The following is a 22,701-nucleotide window of genomic DNA, read 5'->3' as shown; positions in this document are numbered from 1 at the left end:
AAAGGAGAGGGGCACAACAGTCTCCACACAGAAACACACCGGTCACCAGGACTGAGCACAATTCAACTTTGCACGTCGGCATATCAAGTAAATATTTTGTCAATATTTTGTCAAGATAACAAACCTGGCATCAAGTCCTCCTCTGACACTAGGTAGAATCCTTTTTTTTTTTAAAGGGGCGGGGTTTAGTGGCTGAAAAACCTGGCCAGCTCAACCAATCAATCGCAAACTTCACATTAAAAGCTGCTGACAGCTGTGGGAGAGAGTTGCAGCTTTCATGTGCGCCTCCCGTTCACCTCGCCACCACCCCCTGATCGCCGCCGCTGCCCTCTCTTTATTAACCCCCCTCCCCCCCTCCTTACATCCCACAATCCACCGGGCCTGGGGCAACGGCCGTACCATGTTGGCTCATCTTTACCTCATTTATTTTGTTGTGTATTATTTTACTTTATTCTTCCCATAACTGTCACACCGCTTTACTTATCACAACTCGTGCTTTTTTTTTAACTTATGAACTACACTTTACCTGATACACTTGAACTGAGAGACCTCCACTCCCTACCCAGCGAAGCCCACCCACCCAGCCAGACTCAACCCGCCAACCTGTTTGCTGAAAGAAGGGTGTGTGTGTGTGTGTGTGTGTGTGTGTGTGTGTGTGTGTGTGTGTGTGTGTGTGTGTGTGTGTGTGTGTGTGTGTGTGTGTGTGTGTGTGTGTGTGTGTGTGTGAGAGAGAGAGAGGGGGGGAGCGGTGGATGGGTCGCAACATGTTTCATGATTATGCGTGATTGTCCTATCCTTCTAATCGCAATTCCCAGTGTATCTATAGGCCTACAGTACCTTTCAAAATAGGAGTAAAGTCGGTCTACAGCAGCATTTGAAAAGACACACAAACTCAAGCGCATCTCATGCAAAATATAATTTCATATGATGACATCATTCTGTCGCCGTTAGTGCACTTTTTTTTCACGTTTATGTCTATTTAAAAATTGTGTCGGTAACCAATAACATGGCAGTACTCCGCTAGAGCGAGAGAGAGCCGACTTCAGCGGTTATTGTGGGCCTCTGCTGCCCCTTAGAGGCGGAAGAGAGGATGACACCTAAAATCATGAACCCGATTTGTTGTGTTTGAATATTGGTGTATATAATGCTAGGCATGTGTTGGACATCAAATATGGATGCAATGAGCAATCACTTACTTATTTATGTGTTTCTAATTTTGATAAAATAGCATGATTCTAATGGTCAATTATTGGTGCTTTGATTTTGTGTGTTTAGCTATAGCTTGCGGTGTCAGAGCCAGATGTGTGTGTGTGTGTGTGTGTGTGTGTGTGTGTGTGTGTGTGTGTGTGTGTGTGTGTGTGTGTGTGTGTGTGTGTGTGTGTGTGTGTGTGTGTGTGTGTGTGTGTGTGTGTGTGTGTCTGGTGTCTAATCCCATTAGCAGTGCAGAGTGTGAGCTGCTGTGTTGTGTCTCTATCGGAGGTCTCTTTATGTCCGCTGGCCTGCAGGCTATCTGCTTGTGTTCCTCAGTAAATAACTACCAATAACACAAGCAAGTTCTACCCTTGTTATTTTCTCAGGTTCTCTTGTAAACCTATTTGGCCTGGTCAGTATATGTCGATGTCTAGTTTTAACCCTTAACTGTTTTCCAATATCTATTTATGGTCAATTGTTTTTCGCTTGTTGTATGCGTTATGTAAACGGCTGACGCTGCCTCCTTAGGTGACGTATTCCTCTTTCAGAAACTCTAACTCAGGATCATGTCCCATTAAGGAAAACAAATGCACATTTTCCCAACTGAACGGAAGGACCTTTTGCTAGAGGCGTCCCGCCACATCATGACCTGCGAAGGTGTTAAGTTCCCCTTTCTTTAAAGAATTAGTACATGCACTTAACCTTCATTCAACCGCCTTCCACCCCCAAGGCCTGTTACCTCGGAAAGACTCCAGTCTCTCTCTGTGCTGATGAGACCCCCCCCCCCAAACCCCTCCACACACCCCCACCGCGTCCCCACCACAAACCCCCTTGAAACATGTCAGGAAGAGACAATGCGGTAGGAAGTAGCAGATAGAGTTGCCCGGGATCTGTTTCTGCGCCGTGTTTATTTGCTGTGTCAAGGATTGAGAGATTACATGGAGAGGAATCTGGTGAGGCCTTCGCCTGAGGCTGAAAACGTCACTTAAAGAGCCCAGAGGAGGACTGCTGACACCTGCACTAAGGATGGAACTCCTGACTGGGGAACATTTAGCTGGGAGTAAGCAGCTATCATCAATCATTTATGGGCACCTTTTTTTTTTTTTTAACATTTACAGAGGCCAAAGGGTTTATTTTGGGTTATAGACACATGGGATAGTGGGGAAGTTGTTTTCAAATAACAGGTATATCTATAGCATAGAGTTGAATGAGTGTAGTGGGATATTGTATAGGCTGTGGTTTCATAAAATGGCAGAAAATATTAATGCTAATACTTCTATTGATAGTCTGCATTCATGAAGAGGATTAGGGTTACTATTTATTTAAAGCTTTGTTTATAAATGTATTTTATCTCTTTGTACAATGGATACAGAAATGTCTTATTTTTGTAATTGTGAATTTTTTTTACATCTGTACAATTGTATCATGAACATTCTTTCACTGTCAGACACAAAAAATTAGGGCTTTGATTTTTCTTTCAATTTGTGAAATATTAACCAGAAATCCAGAAAAATCCAGAAAATGCATTTGTAAGAAAGACCAACTTCGATATTGCTTATCAAGGAACGCTTTGGAACATTTCTTGTATGAGTCAACATAGAGCATTGGTGTAGTGAATTAGTTACATTTAAACCTACCAGAGAGACCAAACATTAGCAACTTGACCCCTGTGTATGTCTGTGTGTGTGTGTCTGTGTGTGTGTGTGTGTGTGTGTGTGTGTGTGTGTGTGTGTGTGTGTGTGTGTGTGTGTGTGTGTGTGTGTGTGTGTGTGTGTGTGTGTGTGTTTGTCTGGCTGCGGAAACCATAAACTCCTGGGCCTGTCAGTGTAGCGTGATTGATCACTGAGAGATAAACATCTGATCAGCCAGTGAACGGGACAGAACATTGATCCACCTGAGATGACTTGTAAAGCACATGCGCACACACACACACACACACACACACACACACACACACACACACACACACACACACACACACACACACACACACACACACACACACACACACACACACATACATACAGACACACAGACCATTATGCACACATCTCTGAGACGTGTCAAAATACCACAGTAAACCTGGAAACTGTACCTGAGTGACTCACAATGACTAACACTGTGGCTCGGACCTCATCTGACTCAGAAAATGACAAGACATTTCTCTTTGTTGTGTTTTTTGTCTGTTCACGCTGAAAGTTGGGTTCGACTTTGGTTCCAAAGGAAAGTAATAATGGGAGATGAATTATTTAAATGTCATAGGAACCGGGATCCCGGTGGTTAAAGGCCCTTGTCCAGGAGCCCGAGGCTAAACCGCAGAGGCCCATGAAGTATTCCCTGTCGTTTTCCTCCTGCTTTTTGTCTCTCTGATGGACCAAGAAACGGGCCCCACAGTCATACAGGACGCCCCGACAAACAATCCCAAACACAGAAGCTATTACCTTTTAGTCATTATGACACTTTTATACTGGGAATCATTCTTACGTTTTTTTTAATTGTATTATTATTTCAAATTATAATCCTAAACCAATATTAACAAGCAGGTTTGGGGTCCAGACTCTCTGTCAAGCGTGCCTACAGTTATTTCAAACCCGTGACCTTTCGTTACCTCTGGGCTTTCCAGTCCCATGATCCACAATGGCCCACGATATTCAAGTTCATCTACAACGACTAGCTCCTCCCTGGTCTGGAGTTTTCAGGTCTCATCATAGCCTCTTCAAAAATATATATTTTTACATCATTAGCAACAGACCACATGCAAGGCCGTGCTTAAGAACAGGAAAAGGAGTGAAAAGACGAAGCAGTAGCTGTGACAAAAGGGGGCCAGTCCTGTGCCGACAGGAAGAAAAGCATTAGGGCCCTTTATGTGTATGGCAGCGGATTTCCGCATGCTCCACTGTCACTGTGTTTTCCCCTTAATTAAAACAGTCACAAGTTTCATTGAGCGGCGAATCAAAGGTTGGCTACACCCAGAGAGCAGAGTCAACTCTTTAACCCTGACTGTGTGTGGGTGTGCGCACTTGTGTGTGTGTGTGTGTGTGTGCATGCACGAGACACTTATGCTCACACAGGGACTGGGATAAAAGAGATTTAGACTACAGCCATTCCCATGGTCAGTCGAACACAATCGGTCATTACCGCCTTGCTTGGATGTGAAAACGTTGATTGGGAATTACTTCTTTCTCAACTTATTTTTTTTCCTTGCCCCACATGGTTCCAGTTCTTCATCCAGGGTACAGAGTTGACCAGTGTGCTTTCCTCAGTATAACAAGGGATTCGAGTGCTCCATGATCGTAATGCAACAGTTCAAAATGCATGTTGAGTGCATTACTACTCACTTCACTAGTGTCAGTGAGTCCCATGACATCAAAGACTTATTGGAATACAGAGGAGAATCCCCATCAATAAGACACTCTGCTTCTTCTTTGAACAAAACAAAAAGGTCAAAGGTCATGCCGTAAACTGCTCAAATTCATAGCGCCCTATCCGGCGGGCATCTCCCGCGACTGTCCCCGAGCAAAGCGCTGTGTATTCAGGACAATACAGGGTCAGTGGAACGAAGACAAAGTTAAAAGTGATGTTGCGCGTTAGCCGGCGTGAAGTCTTCCCCCTGTTTGATGGCTTTGTTCTGCCGCTCGGGTTGGGGGTGGGTGGACCCCTATCCCCTGACGGTGGTGCTGAATGGTGGAACACTTTCCACACCGTTGTTCATACGCTCAATATATCCGCCATATCTCCCCCCATCAATTATGAATTCCCCGGCGACGAGCGGGATTAAAAATGCAGCATTACGTTGTTGTGTTTCGGTCCGCTCGCTCCAAGGACACTCCCCCCGTGTTTTTGTCCGGGATATCCCCTCCTCCCCTCCTCCTCCTCCTCCTCCTGCTCCTGCTCCTTAGAAAAGGAGGACAGTCCAACAAGGAGCTTATCCCTTACAGTTGGTCATGCATAATTCACACAGGAAAAATAATGGCAGAAATTGCTAATCGTAGCTGGGGTAACTGAAGACGGCTGCAGTGAATGGGTGGTTGGGAGGGAAGGGGTCAGGTGGAGATGGGGTGACCAGGGCTGTTATTAAAGTTTTTAAAGTTTGGTCCTTAAGTTTTTCATTAGGCTGTCACCTGTAGCTGTTGCAGTAGAATACAATAAGAGGAGGAGTTTCATAAGGCTGTGTGTGTGTGTGTGTGTGTGTGTGTGTGTGTGTGTGTGTGTGTGTGTGTGTGTGTGTGTGTGTACACTAAGGTACTCATTGAGATTAAATAAAATAATGCTCATTCCCTAAAATTAATATCAAATCCAAGTGGGACTGCAAACAAAAAACCGGTCAGTGCAAATAAAACAGAATATAAAAATAGGGGTAATACCACCAAATTTTACACAATGACTTATGGACTGTTGTTAAGATTAGGGTTTGTCTGGTGTTGAGGGTTATAGTTGCTTACATCAACTGATTAAAAAGAAAAAACCTTATCCTGTTTGTTTTCTGAAGGTAGAGTTGAAAGAATGTGGTGTTGCTGCAAGCGGCTGGAATGGGGCGTGCAACTGACGATGACGGACGCAACTCAAGTGAGTTTCTTCTTAAATCTCTTAATTTCCAACCCTTTGTTTCACATCACTGTATCTGCATGCTAAGTTAATATGACTTGGCTAAATGCACGATGCAGAATACCTGTTCGGACAGCCAATGGGTTATGTACAACTGTGGACAAATGATGTCAAGTATCATACAATTGTGTGATTTAGACAAAACCACACCAGAGAATTTACGATTTACGAAGTATATGTCGTATAATTTGATAAATCACCTAATGAATTCAATATCTAAGTTTGCAAGTAGACACAACGAGATGAAAGGCAAATTTAGACGGAAATAACTTAAATGTTTGGTTCGGTAAATTCACCCCTCACTTTGTGTTAGGTCTTTGCAGGAGAATATATAGCCCATATAGTTAACATGCCATATAGTCTGTGGGCTACTTAGTTCAATGAAATGCACCAGCGTTAAAACCAACTGCCGATAGAATAGGTGGATTGTTGTGAGCCAGGAGTAACGGTAACCGCGTGCTGGCTCCTCTTCTCCCTGACACCATGATGGATTATCTGTTTGACAGCTGCTCTGATTCTCCTGACCCCATTGTATTCAAACAACACTGGCCCCTAGAACAGGAAGAGCAGGGGCCCAAACAACACAGACCCCTCACACAGGACGACCAGGGGCCCAAACAAAGGGGCAGGTGAGTCTGAGGAAACCCCCTCACACACACACACACACACACACACACACACCCTTAGGGGCCAACACTACCTGTAGCTGATTATACCGAGAGAGAGAGAGAGAGAGAGAGAGAGAGAGAGAGAGAGAGAGAGAGAGAGAGAGAGAGAGAGAGAGAGAGAGAGAGAGAGAGAGAGAGAGAGAGAGAGAGAGAGAGAGAGAGAGACGGAGAGAGAGGGAGAGAGAGGGAGAGAGAGGGAGAGAGAGGGAGAGAGACGGAGAGAGAGAGAGAGACGGAGAGAGAGGGAGAGAGAGAGAGATGTGTCTCTGTCCACACCGCTATAATAAGACGCAGGTCTCTGTCTCGTCACTACCTGAGCTTATTATACCTGTGTCGAGAGAGAGAGAGACCTGTGTCCGTCCACACTTCTATTATAAGGATACAGGTCTCTCTCTCTGTCTCCACACTATCTGTGGCTAATTATACCTGTGTCGTGAGAGAGAAAGAGACCTTTGTCTTATGATAGATTTGTGGAAGGAGTGATACATGAGTCTTATTATAGCTATGTTTCATTGTTAGAGCGAAACGGCCATACCACCCTGAACACGCCCGTTCTCGTCTGATCTCTGAAAGCTAAGCAGGGTCAGGCCTGGTTAGTACTTGGATGGGAGACCGCCTGGGAATACCAGGTGCTGTAAGTGGTGTCGGGTGGTGGCCAATAGGTGGCACTCTTCCCTCTGGCCCCTTCTCTCATCAATCCCGATGCCCCAGAGCAGTGACGGGGACACTGTGAGGTGGAAGGTGCCATCCTTCGGAGGAGACGTAAAACCGAGGTCCTCACTCACTGTGGTCATAAAAGATCCCAGGACACTTATCGCAAAGAGTAGGGGTTTTCCCCGGTGTCCTGGCCCAATCAGGCTAAATCAATCTGGCCCCACTAATAATCCTCCTGTACAATTGGCTGACTCATTAAGTCCCTCACTCTCCACCTCAAGCTGGTGTGTGGTGAGCGTTCTGGCGCAGATTGGCTGCTGTGCATCACCCAAGTGGGTGCTACACACTGGTGGTGGTGAGTTAGGTCCCCCCCTTCACTGTAAGCGTCTTTGGGTCATTGATAAGCGCCAATGAATTATTATTATTATTAGAAAGAGAGCTGTGTTTTATGCCTGCGTAGAAAGAGAGAGAGAGAGAGAGAGAGAGAGAGAGAGAGAGAGAGAGAGAGAGAGAGAGAGAGAGAGAGAGAGAGAGAGAGAGAGGCAGGACGTGTCTTAAACCACTGGGTTCGGCGTGTGTGTTGGGTGACTGTAGTAATTGTAGTATCAGCTTTTCATCACTAGAGGGCGGCCATGCTCAACCAAAGGAAGTTCCTCCTTTAATGTAAAACTACTTCATATGGTCTTGGCGTTCCCACATTCCTCCTTCTGCAGTGAAAACATACAAGCTACCTTACAAGACATTTAAATTACTCCCAGCTTTCTCATGAATGCCTATGAAATACAAACATGGTCCATATTAGAACCCATATTTCTAACACTCAAAAGATTTTGAGCAAGCGAGGATGTGAGCGAAGACCCTTTTTTTTTTTACATATAAAAGCACAAGTTCCTTGAGTTGATAAGATTTGTGGGAACGGCAACATTATCATGAATATGGGCCACTTACCCATGGCTACAGGGCTGATAACTTGATAATGTTTGTTCAATGGAGTGATAACGTCCGAAATGGGTGCGATAGGCATTCCAGCCTCTATTAGACACCGCCATCATCCAGCCTTGCTTGTTGGTATCCTGAAGTGATCCAGCTGGGACACATTATTCAAGGATTAGTGCCCCCGCTCTAATCTACCACACTTTCGACCCATTGAGCCCCAGGGAACAGTTATCTGATCATATTCTGACACCGTGGTTGGGACAGACAAACGAGTCAAATTCTCCTGTACGGAGATGGAAAGGACATCCTAAAAGAGATGGGTAAAACATTAGGGGCCGGCAGTGTCTGATAAGGAAGAAGAGGGTACATACACACACACACACACACACACACACACACACACACACACACACACACACACACACACACACACACACACACACTCATATAACGCAATGCATGCTGACAGACTGTCTGCAACATCTCGTGTGAAGAGATGGTTGGCACTCCAATTGGGCATCGCGTGGCGTGCACTGCTCCCTAGAGGAAAAACATGAAACTACACGTATGAAGTTAATTATAAGTAACGAATTTATGTGGAAGAGTTCAGATGTAAAGCTCATTGCTGTCACTCTTATGGAAGTCCAATTGCTGGAGATTTCAATTTTAGGATGTACCACAAAGCCGTTCTATTCTCGTATGCTAGTCTGTGGAGGACATGTTGGCCTCAAAACAAGGTGGCTTTTGAGTGGAGCAACGGCAGAGGGACATGAGTGAACACCCTGTGTTCCACCCTGACCTCAGCATTTATTTACCTTGAGAGAGAGAGTCAGAGAGAGAGAGAGAGAGGGGTAGCCAGCTTTGGGGGGGGGGGGGGGGGACTTAGAGAGAGGGAGAGCCACTCAGAGAGGGAGAAAGAAAGAGAGACGTTAGAGAGAGAGGTAGCCAGCTGGGGGGGGGGGGGGGGAGAGAGAGAGAGAGAGAGAGAGAGAGAGAGAGAGAGGGGTAGCCAGCTTTGGGGGGGGGGGGGGGGGCTTAGAGAGAGGGAGAGCCACTCAGAGAGGGAGAAAGAAAGAGAGACGTTAGAGAGAGAGGTAGCCAGCTGGGGGGGGGGGGAGAGAGAGAGAGAGAGAGCGCGCCTTAGGGGAGAGAGAAATGCAGCCCATTAGGGGCGAGAGACTTAAAGGTGGTCTAATTTATAGAGAGGGTTCCAGGGGTGGATATGGGGGAGGGGAGAGGATTAGCCCCCACCTCCAACTAGGCCCCAGATGTAGAGGTCCTCTATAGATGCATAGAACTCCACCCACCCGAAATAAACGTCTGAGCAAACCAAGCAGTCACGATGTGAATATAAATGAGTTTTATAAATGAGGCTTTTATGAATGTTCGTCATTGCTGTACTTTTTGCTCGAGTTCCAGCAGACCTCATGTGTGGATGCAGTAAATATTAAATGTGTTTTGACTTTTTGATTTTGTGCCTTTACCGACACAGCTACCAATATACTTTAGCCTTTTGGTGCAGACACTAATGGGTAGTCATGGAAACGATTATAGCTATGGGTCAAATAGCCAAAGACCATCCAGACAGAACAAAGATTGATGAATTTCCGGAATTCCAATGGAACAGAACTTTAATTAAATTGACAAGAATGCCATTTTGCAAAGCTGAGGGATGTGAACATCGCCTGATCCAGCACACCATTCCCCGTGAGCACATTGAGGCAAGAAGATAAAGGAACAATAAGGCACTTTATTCCCAAATGGGCTGCTTTAAGGAGTTTGGATAGGGGCAGGGTAGGGGATGTTTTAGGAAAGAGAAACCTGAAAGGGGGACAGAGCAGGGGGATTGAGTAGACAGATATCCTGTTTGCTTGGCGCTGTACCCTTCCCTCGCACCAGCACAGAACCACCATTCAGGCTGCCATTGAATACACAAACTTACATCTGGTAGTATGTGAGATATGCAAGCTGCTTGTGCAAATGCTAGTCAAGTCGGGTGCCACATTTCATACTATCTAATCACTTAGCAGACTCCTTTTACCACAGTTTACTGTGGGTTTGTTTTGAAAGACATCTTTCTTTAATGAGATGATCTGTATACGCATCTTGCTCAAGGATGTCTGGACAAGGCGCAGTGTGTGGCTCAACCCATGGTTCACCCCACAAATGAGCTAACTACAAACAGAATGTTTGTCATAGTGACCTGGATCCGATTGCCGATTGCCACTTATGCTGACTCTCATTCTCCTTCAACCCTTCACTTGCATGTCTCTACCCGCTCTTATTCCATAAAGGAATAAAAAGACCATGAAATATTTTGCATATAAAAAGGACGCCTAGAAACATGCAGAACCTTCAGTAAACAGCTGGGGCAAACCAGCCTTACCATCAGACTATCCTGCTGTCTCCCTTTACGCCATCATGTGTCCTTTGAAAGGAAGACCTACAGTGGGACCCACAGTCTATTCAGGTGGCTGAGGAGGATAAGGTAGCAGACAAGGGCAAAGCCATGACAACTTTCCAGTGCACATGAATGGGAGTGTTCAGGCCCCAATGGAAATATTTTCTATCTAAGCTTCCCTCAGTGCATTCACAGTTCTCGAATAATATTGAAATAAACTGCAGAAAGGCACTGAAATTATCTAAAAATAACTTAGGAGTACTGGAGGACATATATGGGCACATTCCTGACATTAGTCATGGAACCATTTCTGCCTCTTCCTGTTAGTGTTTGAACCTCAAAGGGGCAAAAGAGATTAGCTGATTGTTCCTTTAAAAAAATAAACTCAAATTCCCAAGCAATGAGCTTCATGACATTTGCTTTTTGGAACTGACTCTTAAACAAACATTGCTTGATCTGTGCTTCGAATGAGGCAGATGACAGGACAGACACCGAACTCAGACTGAAACGGCTGTGTTAGTATTACGTTGAATGTTATTGAGTCATTCTGACTTCTACTGCTCCCCTCCCCTGTTAGGTTGATGAAAAGACTCCCTTCTGAGTGGTGATATGGTTTCTCCATAACTTCAACTGGTTTGTATGCTGTGTTGTGAATGTTTTATAGCCCTATGTATATAGGCTATTTCCTTAAAGATAATTTAAAAAACAATCTGAAATCTGAAAATGTGTCTATTGTTTAAGTGTCATTGGAATATTGGTAAAATATGTTGTGTTTCGGGAATGTGCATTGCAGTAATGAAAGACCATGTTTCAGTTATGAACACCAACACTCTAACAGCCAAGTCTTACTAAAATAAATGAGTTTGGCCACTCAAAAGCAGTACATTAAGGCACCAACAGAGGTTTTTTTATTTGGTTTGTCAACAACAACAACAACAACAACAAGTAGTTACTTGATAATTATTAAAAAATGGACATCAACTTGCTCCTCATAAAGGCCACCCTTCTTTTTTCCGGTCATTCTGGTTTCAGAGTATTGTATCTTACACATGACTGAATCGAGGTAGGCCTTCTCTTATGAGTACTGTAAGCCACTGTATGGTGGCTTACATAGACAAAATGGTTTTCCCCTCCACCTCTGAGGTCCAACACATTACACATTACTTCCCGAGGTGTTTGGGTTACACTTTGCAGAGAATTTTTGTTTCATGGCATTTCTCACACCTATCTTCCATGTTATTTTTGGAGAGGTGTATTGCGATTAGGTGGGTTTCAAGTCACCATGATGTAACATTACAATGTATACTAATATGTTGGTTGTATTGTTTTGTTGTAGGCCTATTACATCTTTATAACATTTGTGTTGTTAAACCGTTAGCTAGCAACAGATAACTGCGTTTGCTGTTGTCATGGCAACAGCACCCTGTAACATAATTCGAAAATAATCTGTTTTGTTGCCATTTTTATCTTGAAGCTAATTATTAGCATCATTGATGTACATCCAAACAATATTATATTGCAACCTAACAAAATTACCAATTATCTAACAACTAATACTTTTCTGTGTGTACATTTGTAGGTCTATAATTTGTAAAATAATGTAGGCCTATGCCAAAAGAAATGGCACAAATTGTGAATGATTATTGTGGGTGTGAGTTTAAAACCTTGAAGTAGAAATATTGATGGGGTTTTTGCAGCTGTTGCCGGTCTGAAAAATCCCAAGTCACCAATGACGACTTTGTGGAAACATCTGCATCACGCTATGTTGCTATGGAGATCGACTAGCATTAAGGAACAGAGTCTGAGAACAACAGCTGTGAACTCTGGGTGGCAGGGAATGAAACAGAATGGATGCACGCATGAATGGAGGCACTGTTTTTTGCCTCTGCTCTTTCCCACACAACTTTAGGCGGAGGAACTTTAAACGACACAGAACACTGATCCCCGGTGAGACTGTACCAGTACTACACCCATGTACAGAATGAGGCCTACACACTGGGCACTTCTTGGTAGGCTAACTTTCTTAATTCACAGAGCTGGGGAATAACATACACACATACACTTCAAATTATCCTTTTATGAAAGTGTGCTATACACTACACACAGAACACCAAAGTACTTTATTCATGGGGTGGATGACTAGAATTTTTTTCGAACGAAGGAAACAGTCAGGAAATGCTTAAAAAAGGAACAGGAAAGGACGACTCACGCCAACTTTCTCTCTCTCCGTTATATTATTATTGCAGTATTAGTAAGTGTCATATACAGTAGGCTTTTGTGATTACGTGGTTGCGAAAACCTTGCTTAAAGTGTCTTGCTGTTCTTGAAAATGCTACAAGGAGTAGAAGCTCACTGTATTCACGTGTCACACATATCAAATAGCAATACTAGCACAGCAGTTTCGGCGGAGCCTCAGCCAAGCTGAAGATAAAGCAGCCATTGAAGGGAAATCACAGTGCTTACCTTCATATACCATAAAAGAGCTGCTCTGAGGGCTGGCCTTGACAGGACCTACATTCACCTTCAAGCTATACAGTAGCTGCATTTTACGGAGATCTTACAGTTCAATGGACGTAAAGGCTACCCTAATGTTATAGGATGTGTGTATTCTATATTTGGAATAGGAAAATATAACGTCTGGGATATAGATTTGTATATGGCTTAGGTATCGGGTTCCTGTGCAGAATAACGCTGGTCTGACCTCTAACATTTGTTAAAATTGTTACTATATACTATCATCCTATTTTAGTGCACATCGATAAAACCTCCCTTTCTTCATCTCTTACTCAAACACTCACAGACACAAACCCAGACACACATACACAACCAAATTACAAACAAACATCAGTCCCTTGAAAGGTGTTGCAATTAAACATACAATAGTTTAGTCGAATGACAACGCTCTCTGATTACAATACAATCTATGTTAAGATATTTCTACCAATACATCTGCATTAATACAAATGAATTCACTACGGTGTCGGATAAATGGAATTGACGTAGAGATCACGTCATATTGACCTGTCTTTTACCTTTGGGTATAAGTTTAAGATTCCCTTTTTAACCCTTTCGCCTGACCAACCTTGTAATCTATTGTACACCCAAACGTATCCATCCTGATTCGTGTATGACTTAAAAAAAAATATTTCAAACTTGGTACGGTAAACCTGACTATCTCCAAGCGAATAGAGTTACCTGACCATTTAACCGCTCCGACGAAGAGCCTCCAGGGCTTTGGACATGTGGCGGTCGCGGTGCGGTTACGGTTTCACTCAGCACTGAAAGCGACTCCTCAAGCCTAATCATATAAAATATAGACTGATAAAAGAGCTTAAAATCTCACAATAAATACTTATCTTCTTTTTCCAAGTTTCCCATTTAAAACATGAACTGGTCTTCAAGTGCACTACATCCCTTATGTTTACATGAGGCACGAAACGACAAAGCTTTAATTTCTTTGCATTTCATGGTCAAATGAAAAGTTAAATACGATCCAAAAATATCCAGTCGGAGTCAGTAATGCAGTTCATCGTCCGACCCTTGTTTACCTACACCTTGGTACGCACAAAATCCACCTCAATCTCCTTCCCTGTTGCTAACCGTCCTACATCCTGTTTGGTCCTAGGATCAATCCTGTGAGATTGATCACAGGATTGATCATTGATCATTGATTGGTCAATCCTGTGAGAAGCCAAACCGTCTCTCCTCCAGCAAACTCAGGGACCTGTTCAGCAGCGCCGTCTCGCTATCCACAAACTTATACCCAAACATCTTCATGGCGGGTCCACACAGCTTCTGCACCACCAGGGCTAGCTTGAAGGGGATGCGATACCGCCACTTCTCCGCCTGCTCCGAGGAGTTCTTCTGCGTGGAGTAGACCCCGCTCGCCCCCCTGGTGGTTTGGGTGTTCTTAAGGATCCAGTTCTTGGCCTGGGGACTGAACGGGATCCCGGTGAACTTGTACATCTCCTCCGCCTTCTGCATGGGGAAGTGCGCGATGTCCTCGTATCTCACCAGCATGTAGCGTCCCTTTAGCCAGCTGGGCAGACCCAGGCCCAGCTCCGCCGACATCCTGATCTGGTCGCAGGTTCCCTTGAAGCGCTTCACCTGCTCCACGTCTTCGGGCACGTCGCCCTCCTGCGCCCAGGAGTTCCACGTCTGGTACTGGGCCGAGAAGGCCACCATGCGGGACGCCAGGACGGCCCGCGGGTCTCGGACCAGCTGGATCACCATGACGTCCAGGCGCGGGTCCTCCACCAGGGGCCGGAGCGTCTCCAGCTGCCGCACGCGCACGGTTTTGATGGCGTGGTGTTTCTTCGACAGGCAGGACTCGGCCGCCAGGGTCAGGTTGAGTGGGCCACAACGGCGGGTCCTACAGTGGTACCTGCGACGACAACAGTTGTAGATGTGTTATTATTATTTTTTTAACGGCAAATAACTCATAACGAAGTACATCAACGGAATAGCCACCGAAGAAAAAAAATACTATACCTCTCGAAAATGTCCTTAACGAAGGGGGAGCAAACCGACTTTTCACAGAGCGACGAACTGGACTCTCTACGGAACAGCGCTGCGGTGACGTGGTCCTGAGGAGCCGGCGAGATGTACCTCTCCAGAGAGCCGAAGTCACACAGGAAGAGCCCCTGGAGAACGTCCCGGTACATCTCCGTCAACCCCGTGACGTTCCCGCTCTCTGCCGCGTCGGCCAGCTTGCGCTCGATGTGCCAGAGGGGCTCGAACATGTAGAACATGTTCCCGCCGTGCTGGTTGAAGAACTCCCCCACAAACGAGGAGCCCGACCGGGTGGTGGCCATGAGCAGGATGTGCTTGTGTGGGTCGCTGGCGTTGTAGTTTCCCATAGCTCTATCTCTCGGGTCCTGGTCGTCAGCGAGGGCATTTTGGGTCGTTTCGTTTTCGTACATGGGGCTGGATGACGTCTGCAATGGAGTCTGCCTCTGGGTCAGCTTATCGGACACCCTATTGAGAGTTCTGCAATGGATTATCATGGATCAAAAGCACACACACATTATGTCCCCGATACAATTGAGTTGTTTCGTAAGATTTCCGATTTCAGCCCTTATTGATATTACATGATTGCCTAGTGGTTAGGGTGTTGGACTCCCACCCATAATGTTCACAGCATACCTGTAGGTGATCTGAGCAAAATGTCAAAACCCCTACTTCCTAATCAATCAATGATGCATAAATTAAAATGAACAGTTATTAACTTTGGATAAGTGTGTCTTCTAAATGACTAAATAGTATTGTATTGGTTTATACTAGCCAAGGGATGCGTCTGTCACTGGACATTTGCGACCAGTCTAGGAAACGACAGCCCTCCTTTATAATTGTTTTAGGGTTTTATTGGTGGCCCTAACAGGAAGGGGTAAACAGCATTATCAGCATTATTATTGGTTCAATTGGTGTAAAGTTTTTTAAGCAAAACACCCTTGTCTTCCTCAAGAGCCTGACCATTGTGATTCATGAAAATTAACACATTTCAGCATTCAGGGTTGATTCATCCAAATACCTTGACAGTATGTTGCTCTCCTTCTCGATGATGACCAGGGCCACGATAAAGATGAAGACGATGGCATACTTGGTCTTCATAATGAGTGGGGATTCTTGGATTGACTAAAGAGACCGTTGGAGTTGTGTGTTGATAGATGGGGGGGTTGTCATGCATACGTCAGCTCACTCATTTCTCAGCGCTCCTTTCATGTCTTGTGATGTTATGGACGAAGCCTGAGTCTGGAATCAGGAAAAAAGGCCATGATTACTACTCAATGTAAAAACATTAAAGTAAACTAAGATGATCCAAGAGAAGTCCAATTTTAGGGCATAATAAGCAAGCACAGGTGACTTATTTTAGAAACTTTTTTTGTCATATTTGTATATATACTCTTTACACACCAAGAGCAATCAATATTTAAAATGCTCTGTCCAAAAAAGCAAACAATGTGGTGTCTGTGGCTGTCGCAGGCCCTTAGGAAATGACTGGCTAGCCTACCTGGTAATCAAATAATTTGTTCTACCTACTTACCTGTGCACCTGTGCACTGATTGTGTGCTCTCATTGCGCATGACCAGAGTCTTCCACAAGACTAGGCATACCTTTTGCTGAAGCTAGTCAGCTAATCGCCTGTTTTTGGGGAGTGCGTTTGGAGGCAGGCCTGAAGGGAAGATGGGTGGGATCTTTACTAAATCTAGATTTCCCTTTTGGTGTCACCAAGCCACCTACCCTAATTTGAATGTGATGTAATTGATAATGTTAGTACATATAGATACATTATACTTCATATGGATAATGTATAGGCTTGTTATAGCATGTTAACCAAAAACATCCCTTGGAGTATGCAAATACAGAGGGAACAAATCCACAGTTATTAATGCATGCTTGCCGATGCCCGGAAGCTTACTTTACATGAATCACAACCGCCCATTAAGCAGCAGGAGTTAAACAGAGTTAAACGTTGAACAGGCACCGACATGTGAATAGTCCCATTCAGTTTTTCTTCCTGATACATACAATTGTTAATGTGCACAGGATGAGCTAACGCTACTAACATGTCTGGGCCTGGAAGGGCTATAGGGTCTATAATCCTTCCAGGCCCAGACATATATAGAGCATTGCAATGTATATTGCTCACCTCATGCCAAACATACCAGCCTCAATAAACAGTCACCAGCAAGTATCTTTCAGCAAGCGGAGTGATGCCAAAACACATACAGTATCGCTTTAATGATTAGCTGGACCTGTCAAATCAGGGAGACTCAGTGGGATCTCTGCAAATAACGGAGAAGACACTTTTCAAGCCTTTGATGAGTTCATGTGTGAGAGGCGTCATCGTAGTACAAACACTAGTGTAGCTCATAACACTAATTATGGGTCTGCTCCTTCTATGGACCACGGCACGGGTAGAAGAGATTCACTAGTTTAGACTAGTACTCGTGCCTTGGTACATAAAAGGAGCGGACACATAATTGGTGTTATGAGTGACACTTGCGTATAATCCTACGATGATGCTTCTGTGAAACTAGTGTCTTTTATCTGAGCTTATTCCACCACAGCCATCAAACTGTCAGGCTGAAGGCGCGTTTGCGGCGGAGGGCTTTTGCATATTCAACACTCACTGAAGCGTATGGCAATTTCTGACTATCTGCTGGAGCAGAAATACACATCACCGTGTTTATCATCTCAGTACATATTACGTTAATGGTTGCCTTCAAGGCCTTGAGGCAGTTCCACATGGAGATGTCGTTGACTAAATGGCTGATGATAAGCTTCCATCGCCCACTAGTTTGTCGAATTTAACTGATAATTGTGATGGGGTTTATTTATTTTATTATTCATCATCTTCATCGTCATGTTGAATTAGTCTATGAATCGATGTGTGTTTCTTTGACATTACAACAATATAACCCACATACCCAAAGTAACAACATTTCATTCAACAGACACAAGCCCCTTGTGTGTGTGGATAGGGGGGAGGTGTGTGATAGGTGGTCGCACTGACAATATCGTAAGGATCTCCCTTGCTTACGCTGAAGATATACTTTCCACTTCATTCGGACTGGTCACCATTATTTTGTATTCATCTCATAATGTTGCATATGTTTCTGTAGATTGGCAATGTATAACCCACAAAAAAAACTATGATTATTTGCGTGGAATATAGCCTGTCGTGTCCGAGCTGGTTTTACACGCACAGCCTCAGAAAGATGCAGGAAAAGGTAAGGAAGGTAAAGAAACCAAGCTACAAACCTTTATCTGGCTCCTCGGCAGTAGAGCCACAGTTCACTATCATACATCCGAGTGTCCCTCGTAGCATCTTGCTGCATTGTCTTTGCATTGGGGGCTACACACTGCCCCATTGTATCCACAGATGCCGGATCCTTTCCCCCATGTGAAGAGAAATAGGGACGAAAACTGGACCAGGCTTCTGCGTCTTCAGGAACTCGTCGCTCCCTCAGGGAGGTGTTCTTTTACACATGTCGTCTCTCAGTGAAATGTCCGAATGCGTAACAATAAAAGTTTTCTTTTTTTATTTCATCTCAAAAAAAGGATGAAACGCGTATTTTCATGAATAGGCTACGGTGGCCGTTGTACACCTCTGCATGGCTTTAGGGAAAGTCGTAACGGTGAAAGTGGAATCTAATCGTATTGAATGAAGAACTTTGCCGTAACTTTTCCTGCGCCCTGCTGCTCAGTAGTCGAGGCTACACAGGGAGCCGCGTACGCGCTGTCCTCAGTCCCGTACATGCATGCACGGTCACGTGGTGCCCAATTTACAAGGAGTCCTTGGGGTCTTTTTGGGTTGTTTTCTTCCACACAAAAAAATGGCTTGTGGACGTGCTGTTATCTTTCTAAAACCTGTTGCGTAGAAACTGCTTTTCTTCCTTTGGCCTGATTGCATTTAGTTTATTCACAGTAACGTCCGATTGCAAACCTAGATTACTGGTTGTGGCACCAAACCCATCCCTTTATCGGTAGCACTGTTCCATAGGTTATCTTTAATTTGCTACCCATATATATTTCCTACACAATTTTAACAAATTGTTTTCATTTGATTTCCAAAGCAATTAATTATACATCTTTAAATCTAAATCTATTTTTTTTCTTCAAATTTGCTCTGATATTTAGTGAATGAATTAATGAAAATAACGGAAGCCCAACTCCATCTACTGCTTTTGACCACCTGGTGGCAGCAACGGACAAGAATCCGCACCAGCGGTACCTCTTTCAGCAAGAAGGCTTATTTATGTAGTGTTAACATACCCACACTAAGAAATACGCCTACAATTCATGTTTGGTAAATTTGGGAAAAGTAGCTTTGCTCTTTGATAGAAAAAAAAATACAAATACACTGAACGAGTAACAGATACGAAAATATTGTATATTATTGCTAAGAGAGACTCTGACTGTTTCCATTACCACTAAGCTGTCTATGCTTGCAGTTTGACAAAAACGAAAAGACTACTTTTGATCTGTCTCTACTGTACATGGTGGGATTAAAAGAGTGACCTAGTTTTGGGGGTGGAGCAGAACTAAAAGATAACCCTTCCACCCCAGGCAAACCGCACCACAGATTATCATTAATAATAATGATAATCCAAAACAGTGAAGTCCAATGGGTAGCTTGAGCTCAGGTATTCTGGATTCACAGGTTATTCATAGATAAAAAAAATCCTACCAAACCGGTAACATTATTTATTGTTCACAATTTTTCATAACATCGATTTCCTGTTTTATAAAAACAACACCATTTTAAGAAGCACATATTTTATCCCTCTCATTCAATTGGTTTGTTACCGTGACATTTTGGAGCACATTCAAGATTATTCTATTTACAACGACAGGTTGGTTATCCTGGTAAACAACCTGTTTGGAATTGTAAACACAAATCATTTCTTAGAAATAATCTTAAACGTAAAAATATCCTGGAAGATCAACCTATTTATAATAGGATAGGTTATGCTACTTTTTTATTATTATTTATCACATTTACCTTTGAAATGATATCCATGAACTGTCAGAAATATCCTCTTGTGTGATAAAATTATTATTATCATCAACATGTTTATTTCCGTGTTCTATCTGTATTGTTTCTTGACTGAAAAGTCTATTAGCTTCCATGTCTCCCATGACATGAGACCATACCCCTTTTGGGCACCGCCAGACATGATATTATGGGATATCGTTCTGCGATGGCCTGACGATGGTAGATTTAGGCAGATAAGAATGGAGAGAGTGAGGGAAAAAAAGAGGCAATACTGATCCTATTTGACGAAGGTCTGTCATGGCTGTGCGTTGACGTCTCTAATCTCCCCAGATGATGCAGAGTGAGGGATGCTGATGCTTTTTGCGTTGGGCTCCCGGTGAGATTTCCCATGGGCCAGTGCATGCTGGTGTGTTTGTAGACAGGGGATAAGAAAGTAAGAAGATGACGAGATGGGCAAAAGAGTTGTGCGATCACCTCGTCATATTATATTCAAATCACTGGTTTAGATTTATTTTAGAATTTGCCCATTGGAGGACATATAGGACTATGTTGGGTATTTATGTTTTACAAAAAGTCCACCTGATAAAATCAGACAATACTTACTTACTATTCCCAGACAGGTGTTTTTAGGATAACTGATATTAACCAATAATACAACATTAATACTCTGAGATCACATGTAGTTGTATTTTCTTTAATACAAGTCTTAACTTCTGAGCTTCTGAATGACCCGGGGTCTCAACCACAGACTGGCCCGGGCTGCCTTACAAGCCTAGCATGGGTTGAAGAGCAGCGGGTTAATCTGAAGGCCGCTGCCATCTGCCAGCAGTCCGGGATTTAAACCTGAAACCAGGGCCTTGCCCACTGTCACTCAGAGTTTGAAGTCGGTAGGTGGTCTCATGCGGTCGGCTGAGTGATCGTACAAAAATCAACCTATAACTTTACACAGCAATCACATTGCAATTTTTTCACTTATTATTATATATTATTTATTATTTATATTAGATTGAAAAAAATTAGAACTAACAACATGTATATCTCATGAACTGGCTTGTGACCTTCGGGGTGGCTGCAATGGACAAAGGACAAATTACATATGTATGTGTCTTGTGTGAACAATGTTAACATCCTTCGCACATAGACTTACTTTTGTATTCAACCCTCTTTTGTGTAAAATTCCCTGTGTAAGTAATTCATTCATCAGTCACTCTCTACCCCCACCAGACAGACTGGCCTGTTCTTTAGGGGTTAAGGGTCGATGTGTAGTATTTGGCTGATGCCAGATGGATTAGAAAGCAGATTTGATTCCCTTCCATAAAAATGCACAGAAAAAGGTTTATCCTTTGTATGCAACATGGAACATGGAACATGTAAGGTTAGCATGCAAACGCATCCATTCTCTTACAGATCATCATTTGTTTTCTCCTTTGTTCGTGTCTACACCGAAACCGTGTTTTCAGTGCAATAATTACGGTTTTATAAAATAGTTGGTCTTATGTTACTGAATGGTATCTGCACTACAGTGTTGTACTACAATGCAACAAACTGTAAAGAATAAAGGTACATTATTTAACCATTCATTAAAATGAGTTAATGCCGTAATAAACATTATTATATAGCACATCTAACCTTCTACTACCTTAGTAAACATGAAAACCATTAGCCAATGATTACTCGACCATTAGTTAACTGTTAATTCATTCATTGTTAACCAATGCTATTTACTGCATTGACTATTGTTATGTCATGGTTAATGAATGTAACCTTTTTGTCAAGTGTTACCACTTTCTTTTTCAATGCTTTACGTTTTCCTTTAGGTCACATGCTGGAGTCTATTCTTTGACGGTAGTTTTCGAAACCTAGCCTGAGCAGCCAACAGATGTGTGGACGACAAAGTGATCTTTGTTGTTGTGGTGGATGTTATCTGTGGAAATAGGATCAGTGGTGGAGAATTATGCAACACCTGCCTTCTGTAGTACACCCCACGCAGCTGATTAAGATTATCAAACAACGCCATTAAGCCTCAGTGCCTTAAATACCACGGGAAACTTGCCAGTGTGATAAGATTTTCGACTCTACACTTGTTGGTGAGACGGAAATCAATAAAAAACAAAAGAGGGAAAGAAATAAAGAAATATAATCAAAGATCCTGTTGAACCTCTGAACAATCTTAATTTGTGCTACAGTCCCATAAATCCTTAATTTCCAAGTTTTGTGATAAAAACCCAACGTCATTTTCTAATGAAAACAGAGAACACTGCATTCACCTATGCCATGGATTGCAATCACATCAATTGAAATTCATATATTTATTATATAAAATATAGGTTGTTTCAGTTTGTTTCCGAGGTGGACAGATGGCTATGGCCTGCAGAGCAGATGCTGAGCACTATAGGCGCAGCCATCAGTAGACTTATGATGAGAGTTGATGGACAGGTTGAAGCCTCCTGCCATGTGCATTGGGGAGCCAGACACGGCACCACCGGTATTTTTCTTTATATCAAAAACACCATGTCCTCGTCGTTGTCATTTATTGAACATGTTTGCAGTTAAGTTTTAAAACATGAGGAAAACTGTTGAATACAAAGAGCTCTTTTGTTGAGTAATGTATTGAATGATTTGATTTTTAATTGAAACAATTGTATGCTACATTATGGCACGATATTATCATTATTATATAAATAATATAAAAATGATAAAATATAGGTAATAGAGGTATTACGTTATATTCCATAACATAACAG

The 22,701-nt window shown here is 43.2% G+C and overlaps 2 protein-coding genes and 1 pseudogene across 4 annotated transcripts in view; 2 read left to right on the top strand and 1 right to left on the bottom strand.

The window, feature by feature from the left end:
* The first annotated feature begins 5,739 nt into the window (after positions 1–5,739).
* The window catches only part of cdhr1a (cadherin-related family member 1a), a 31,533-nt gene continuing 14,571 nt past the window's right edge, over positions 5,740–22,701 (top strand). Inside the window, exons 1-2 of the mRNA XM_056609941.1 lie at positions 5,740–5,757; positions 6,353–6,425. Coding sequence (XP_056465916.1) covers positions 5,740–5,757; positions 6,353–6,425 — 91 coding nt within the window. The remainder of the gene's footprint in view (positions 5,758–6,352; positions 6,426–22,701) is intronic.
* Positions 6,986–7,105, top strand: LOC130405259 (5S ribosomal RNA; annotated as a pseudogene).
* chst3a (carbohydrate (chondroitin 6) sulfotransferase 3a) lies at positions 11,180–18,709 on the bottom strand. 3 transcript variants are annotated; one of them, XM_056609727.1, is made up of 4 exons: positions 18,220–18,709; positions 15,986–16,206; positions 14,947–15,432; positions 11,180–14,839 (listed from the first exon to the last, which is right to left on the bottom strand). In XM_056609727.1, the coding sequence occupies exons 2-4, from the start codon at positions 16,063–16,065 to the stop codon at positions 14,131–14,133; spliced, it is 1,275 nt and encodes a 424-aa protein (XP_056465702.1). In that variant the 5' UTR covers positions 16,066–16,206; positions 18,220–18,709; the 3' UTR covers positions 11,180–14,130. The 3 variants fall into 3 exon arrangements, with proteins under 3 accessions (XP_056465702.1, XP_056465700.1, XP_056465701.1); XM_056609725.1 differs by having other exon boundaries at positions 14,947–15,444; positions 18,220–18,708; XM_056609726.1 differs by lacking the exon at positions 18,220–18,709 and adding an exon at positions 17,105–18,213 and having other exon boundaries at positions 14,947–15,444.

This window comes from Gadus chalcogrammus, chromosome 15 (assembly GCF_026213295.1).
Source record: "Gadus chalcogrammus isolate NIFS_2021 chromosome 15, NIFS_Gcha_1.0, whole genome shotgun sequence".
NCBI classification, from domain to species: Eukaryota; Metazoa; Chordata; class Actinopteri; order Gadiformes; family Gadidae; genus Gadus; species Gadus chalcogrammus.
The sequence above is the reverse complement of the archived record's forward strand: the minus strand, read 5'-3'. Positions and strand labels throughout refer to the sequence as shown.

Excerpts from the sequence above, each read along its gene's own strand:
- chst3a (XM_056609725.1), bottom strand. The coding sequence starts at position 16,065 with ATGAAGACCAAGTATGCCATCGTCTTCATCTTTATCGTGGCCCTGGTC. Across the intron at positions 15,445-15,985 it reads GAGAGCAACATACTGTCAAG|AACTCTCAATAGGGTGTCCG; the intron begins GTATTTGGATGA and ends AATCCATTGCAG. Across the intron at positions 14,840-14,946 it reads GTTAAGGACATTTTCGAGAG|GTACCACTGTAGGACCCGCC; the intron begins GTATAGTATTTT and ends TTGTCGTCGCAG.